The 7072-nt window shown below is 46.9% G+C and overlaps 1 protein-coding gene across 1 annotated transcript; it reads left to right on the top strand.

Moving 5' to 3' along the window:
• Positions 1-911: 911 nt before the first annotated feature.
• On the top strand, positions 912-1752 carry T265_13870 (hypothetical protein; the record flags this gene model as incomplete). The annotated part of the gene is given in 5 exon segments (XM_009170913.1): positions 912-953; positions 963-1217; positions 1420-1492; positions 1540-1609; positions 1614-1752. Coding segments are annotated over 5 exon segments (579 nt in total).
• Between the last annotated feature and the right edge of the window lie 5320 nt (positions 1753-7072).

Genomic DNA, 7072 nt, shown 5'->3' with positions numbered 1-7072 from the left:
ATTGCACTTGATGGAACATGAGATCCATGCGGAAAATGTGTTGTGTGCAGGTTCACCATACAAAAATATGCCATTTGTTAAATCTGAGGTGTCTAAAGCAAACAAACGCCTGCGACTGATCCTACAGGGTGGTGTTTGCATTAAATATTCTTAGGATGTTATTTTATTCTTCAGGAACACCGAAGAACGCCAAAATATGCTAAATTGCGATTTCACGTTTTATGTCGCGTAAACCGGCAAACAATGCAAATCGGCGACGGTCAATGACTTTGACATTTCGCTCACTTAAACAAAATGCTACGTGCAACATGTCACGGGAAGGTGACTTCCCATTAAAATAGAAACGTCGAAAACCCTATAGTTTCGGCGAACTCAATTTGGGTGTGTCAATAGCCTGCGGCCCCACGCGCTTGTGTCTCCACGTGTTTGTGAATTTCTATCCGGAGGAATGGTAAGTCATGACTGCTGATACATGTATGACAACAACAAAATGAGGCGGATAATGAAGAGGAGAATATGTTCCAGGCTAGTTTGGCGGACATTTTCCGAGACTGGATGATTTCGACCAATGTCTCCTTCAGTACCGTGAATCGCCTGGTTATATCATTGCAGCCTAAGCTTTCTGATCTGCCTCGAGACGCGCGGACACTGATGAGAACACCCCGGCCATGTCCAACTAGAGAAGTCCCCCCAGGAGAATACATCCACTTGGGCATTGAGAACGGGCTTCGCCGGATCGTGTCGATGTACTCGCCACCCCAACCTCATTGCTAGTATTTGTTAACAAGTTCCAAAATCTATATGGCTTGCAGGAGATGGTGTACAATGTCCATTGTCTGCTGCATTTACCGGATGACGTCTCGTCTCACGGGCCTCTGGACAATTTTCCAGCATTCCCGTAGGAGTCTTAAATGCTCGCACTTAAGCGCCTTGTGAAAAGTCCCACATATCCTGTTAGGTAGATTTATAAACGCCTGCAGGATTCAGAATCGTATCTCACAAACGCCCCAGGTAACCATGCCGATTGCGATGCGGGCTTTCCTTTGGAACAAGCATCAGTGAACAAAAAGCGTTTCTTTAATCTCGGTAAAGTTGCCTTATCTGCCAGTCCACCGGATAACGTTGTTTTCGTAGGTGGTTATCCGTGCATTGTGACAGGGGTGGAACATCCCGAAAAGGCCGACTGCATAATTAAGTATATTTCATTTCTTTCCCCCGTTTAATCACTTTTCACCCATCCCATTAATTTTCTTTTGCTAAATATTTTTGTGGTGAACAAATTGTCCACAGTTGTAAGTAGCTGTTCCCTCTCTTTTATGCAGTGCAAATGCGCCATGCTTCCATTCAATGACTTATTTGTAGTTTTCCCATTATTGCGCTCTATACCGTAATGTTTTTGTAATTTGTATGCCGTATCAGGCTTACAGTCTTGTGAAGTTACATGAACAAGGCCTATGGCAGTGTGCAGTCCTCAGTTCTTCATGGATTGAGGGTAACTGTGCTAAATGGCCAAAAGTTCACTCGAAGGACTTTTATAAGGCCGTTCGCCTTCATATGCAGCCGCCAGCTGGATCAATGAAGCTGAATTGCTAAGTCATTCGGACTTACGGTAGGTGTCGTGTAGACCGCATTAACTTTTCAGATGGTTCCAAAAAAGCCCACGAACATGAGAGAAAGTTCCAGCACACATCGAACCTGGAGACTTCGGATGTAACCATTGAGATGGGTCGTAACCATCCTCGTCGAAAGTAAGACTACCGTACATGTTGCCAAGACTTCTTTCAGGAACTCCGGAGAACGAAGCCCCTCCCTCTCCATCAGTCCATCACCGAAAAAAACCAAGGTTGATGGTGCCACAATATCCGCCTTACCCCAGCTTCTCGCAGGCGACACTCCGTGCCTTGTTCCACTCAACTCCAGAGCGCATACCCCAGCATCCCGCACCCGTCCCGTCCACATCCACCCAGCCCGTATATATGATGCCGCAGACGGTGCACCGTCTGCCACAGTACGCTTTAAGCACCGCTCCAGAGATCCCCATGTTTCCTGTTTTATCCCCAACATCTGCACTTTTCTTCCAAACCCCAGGAATCGCAGCATTGCTCCAGCACGAAGAACAGCTGCATCGAAAAATGGACGCAATGGCGGAAGGTCTTCGATACCTGCAGGTCCGCACTGACAACTCCTTTTTACAGGTCCATAGTTCTTCTGGAACTACCGGCTTTACTTTTCCACTCCGGAGCAAACGTTCGTGGAACCAACTGGAAAGTGAGCTGGCAGAGGGACCACGCCAAATTGAACTGGTAATTCAGTGTTGTTGATCTCATTTTTTGACCCCAGATGAAATACTTCCGATCTTTTAGTGCAGCCACCATGGCCGACCTAGTGCGTTTGTGTTTCCGACAGGCCTTGGCTGACGAATTCGCCGTCAGTGTCGCCTGCGCGGGGTCTGTTGACAAACTTCCCTTCTGCCACACAAGACTCTGCACCCTAATCGAAGGTAGGTGATCAGAGATAGCTTGCTTACTGTCGTTTCAGTAACAATTCTCGGTGACCCAGTTCCCACAGACTGTTGCCGACAGGATTTGGATAAGGAAATCCAAAAGTGGTTCGGTAACGCACGTCACCGACTGGCCCAGAGAACGCGCATGGATCAGTTGGCAGTAGGTTTCGACTTTGCACTGGGACAAGTTTATCAGTAGTAACCGATACATCGAATGCTTACACATACGTTTTGTCACTGTTTCAGACGTCCGTATTGAACCAAGAAGCTGGGATCATCGAATTGGACAAGCCTCCGAACTGGCTCGGTTTGGTTGTGAAACAGTTATTTTCGTATATCAAACATATTTTTATCCTTGTTTTGCGTTTCTTAAGATCCCGTTACTAGGTTTATATTCTGCAATGGATACGACGATATGCACGAGTGTGGTTACCAGTGTAGGTCAGTCAAGTTGCGTTTGTTAACCGCAAACGGTTTTGCGCGATTATTTAACCGTTGAACTCGATTAATAAATGGTCAAGAAGCCACCAGCTAGTCCCTCTAGGAAGGAATACGCTACGACACCGTTATTTAGCTTCTCAGTGGCCCTACAATGCGGTTAATGAGTGGCTACGTATACTATGTTAAGCCGTTATGACGACGTAGGATAGGTCCAGTAACAACGACTAACGGTAGTATGGTGTTGATTTCATTTAGTCATCCAATCACCAGTAAACCCGGTTGTTTAACCGTTTAACAACAAAATAACATGGTTTTTTGACAGTTATTTAACCAAACAATAGCCGGTAAACACGGTTATTTGACGGTTATTTAACCGAGAAATAACCGGCAAGCACGGTTATTGGGCAGTTATTTAACCAAGCAATAACCGGAAAACACGGTTATTTAACCGAACAATAACCGAAAAACACGGTTAATTGACGGTTATTTAACCGAGTAATAACTGGAAACCAGTTATTTGACGGTTATTCAACCGAGCAATACCGGAAAACAGTTATTTGATGGTTATTTAACCTAGCAATAACCGGCAAACACGGTTATTTGACAGTTATTTAACCGAGCAATAACCGGAAACCTCGGTTATTTGACGGTTATCTTGGTGCAAATTACCATCTGTTAACCATAGGAGGTGGTTATTTGGCGGCTATATAACCGTCGTATAATCGGAAAACACCTATTTTGGACTGCGTGTGCTGATAGGGTCGATGTCTTCGGAGCATTGCCCGAATCTGGTGGGAACACCGAATCAGCAATTCTGAAGTACGTCGAATGGTATTCGGGAGAAATAACTCACCCTCGAGAGATGAACTGATCGCACTGCATAGGTTGCGTTGGCTTGGCCACGTGCTGCTTATGCCGGTCGACCGACTTCCTCGAAGGGCTCTTTTTGCACAACCACGTGAAGGGTGGAAGAGAGCCAGAGGCGGTCAAACAATGACTTGGCAGCGAAGTATGAAAGCCATTACCAGCAAACTCAGCTGCGCTGGTCACTGCCGTCTTCCTGGATGGGGACCCCGAGACAGGCCACATCAATAGCTAGAGACATTGTCAGATATGGCCCAGTCGCGACCTCAATGGCGCTCGTGCATCCAAGCTATTGCCTTCAATGCATAGCTCCTTTTCCACCCCCCCACTTGACAGCCCACTGTACCTATCCCCCCAAAAAATCATCGGTGAACGAAACTGTGGCAGCTACAACCAGNACGCGGTTATTACAGCTGACAATGATGATGATGATTTCGACTGCAATTGTTGAACCTGTGGTTTTGGTGGGGACGGTGGTGTGAATACCATTCTTTACAAGACCAACAGGATGGGCGGATTTCTTTTAGTTCTTTTAGAATTTGATTGCCTATTGGAAGCTACTTTGCGTTCCATGTCACGCTAAAAGAACTTGGAAAATCCTATCACTGCCATGAGATTAATAAGATGCTGGTATTCGGCATTACTGAAGCTGCCACTCTGAATCCTGTTTCATTCGATTCAGTAGCCGGGTCCGAATATCTACATCATGTGGCGATTAAAGACCACCACGAAGTTGCGGTACTTGGATTGATCCTCGTTCGTGGTGCTGAGCTGAAAGCGCTCACATTCCTTGTTGACCACACTAGCACAAGTGACTAAATAGTCAGTTTCCCTTTGGGCAATCTTGAGACACTGATAACGAATATTGAACAAGGAGCAGGGCTAATCGAATATTTGGGCCAGGATCTTGACAGTATCTGCGAAATCAGTAGTGACATCTGAAACAGCGGAAACTTATAAGTTTCCGCAGCAACAGTAGAACTTTCCATGCACCATCAAACTGAGAAAAGTCGGCTTGAAACATGTCTTCATATTTTTTGAACCAACTTTCACAAGTAAGTCCCGATTCAGCGTCGAAATTGAATTCAGTAATGGAGCTGGCAGCAGCATCTTTGGAAGAGGGGGGCCCAGATGTTTTTGTCGCATTCAGCAACATACGGCACGTCAGAAATTTAACAAGCCTCAGTTGAACTTCTTCGAAATGCTTCTGTTGCCGCTGTAAAATTACTTGGATTTGCTCCGCCAAAATTGACATCGTGGGTTCGGTTTGTCACCAGTTGTGTCTAGCTGAAAGGTCGCGCGACTGCGTCGGTCCTTGGCTTATTGATCCGCCTGGTAGGACATATCAAGAGGCATGGTAATTTCAGACAGTTCTTTATGGTGACAAGGAAATATTATTACAACCGTATTTACGGGGTCACTAGGGTTTCCTACAAGGTTGTGCTGGAATATCCGTGAAGGGGTGAAGAGCTTAGACACTCGAGCCGATTGGCTGACATTCTGATCAATAAGGACATGCCCTCGTTCGGTCCTTAGCTCGCATATGACACATACGCCCAGTTAACGGAATGTTCAGCTAATAGAGGCGGCTGGCCCCCGCAAACCCTCTCTCTGAAAGGGCTGTTCAAACGACCACTGCTTGGAACTCAATTGTGACGACTAATGGAGATGCTGCCACATGTCGGTCCATCCCTGGGACTGTGAGCGTGCCGATCTGGGATGTGGTTCTCCCTATTTCGAAGCTATGTCACAGCCGTCCGGTGTCTGATGCCGCCTGGTTCCCTTACGGAGCCACAGTCTGTTGTCTGAGGTCGGGTCCCTTGAAGCGGCAGTGCTTATTATGGTATGTGTTCCTCGTGCTTGACACCCTCGACCCTGCGCCAACCTTGAGGAGCATTCTTCGTATCCTCGAATCCGTATCTGCCTGCATGTGGCTGTCGTGACCTTCCTTCTGCCGGCCCTCTATCTTGGCTTTCTGGATAGCGGGGGAACGATCTTCATTAAACTGGGACTATAGATTGATAGATTCGGACCGTGTGTACATCGTTGCTTATTGCTGGCATGATTCGCCGGAATGGAGTGAGATAAGGGGATAACCGACGCCGTCTCCAGGAGACCAAGGGAAAACCTGCCGCGCTACCGATGTAGCCGAGAGTTCGGAAGGCGAGGTTTGTCGGTTGGTTCGAACCGTAGGGTTAAGATTCTGGTCCGGTTTAGTCACAGTGGAGGCCGGAAGTCTTGAATGTTCGATTTTTAGATGGGTTTCTATGTGTTTTGGCCAGTCACTTGGCTGAAAGGTGTTAAAAATGGAGGTAATTCTCTGTATTAAGACACGCTGTAACTTCCATCGTCAACAGAAAAACGACAAGGCCATAGAGTAACGGTGACAACTGTTCTTGGCCCCAATGTAAGTCGCCTTTTTCACGTTATAGATAACCTGACTCACAAGCGTTTCTTAGTCGGTACTGGTGCTGAAGTCAGCGTCTTACCGTCTTCATCCAAGGAACGTCACTCAACCACGTCTGTTACGCTTCGTGCGGCAAACAATTCTTGAATCCTAAATTATGGCCATGGTTCCATGACGCTTAACCTAGGTCTTGGACGCACGTTTCGTTGGGTATTTTTAATAGCCGATGTACAAACTGCTATCCTAGGGGGTGATTTTCTCACACACTTTGATCTTCCAGTAGACGTGAAAGTTTGCAGACTGGTGGATCAAGCAACCAATTTGAGCATCGCTGGAATCCAGTGCTGTTCAACACCTCCTGGAATCAAGGTCCTCACCCCCGATTTAGCTGGCCCAACTGCTGCCCTGATCAGGAAATACAAAGACTTATTCCAACCTTCAGCTTTTCCAACGCAACTGCATCACGAGGTCACTCACAAGATTCTCACCACCGGAAACCACGTGTCATCGCGTCCTCGTCGTTTAGCGCCAGACAAGCTGGCTACAGCCAGAAGTGACTTTGAGCAAATACTCGAGTTGGGCATTATACGTCCATCTAGTTCTTCTTGGGCATCACAACTTCACACGGTGGAGGAGAAGACCAGTGGCGATTGGCGACCTTGTGGAGACTATCAAGCGTTTAACAAGGCCACCGTTCCAGACAAGTACCCTGTACCCCACATAAACGATTTCGCTTCAACCCAGGACGGGAAGACTGTTTTCTCGAAACTCGACCTTGTCCGTGCTTATAACCAGATACCAGTAGCCACTGACGATATACCGAAAACGGCAATTACCACTCCTTTCGGCTTATTCGA

Source organism: Opisthorchis viverrini (genome assembly GCF_000715545.1).
Source record: "Opisthorchis viverrini unplaced genomic scaffold opera_v5_114, whole genome shotgun sequence".
Classification (NCBI taxonomy): Eukaryota; Metazoa; Platyhelminthes; class Trematoda; order Opisthorchiida; family Opisthorchiidae; genus Opisthorchis; species Opisthorchis viverrini.
The sequence above is the reverse complement of the archived record's forward strand: the minus strand, read 5'-3'. Positions and strand labels throughout refer to the sequence as shown.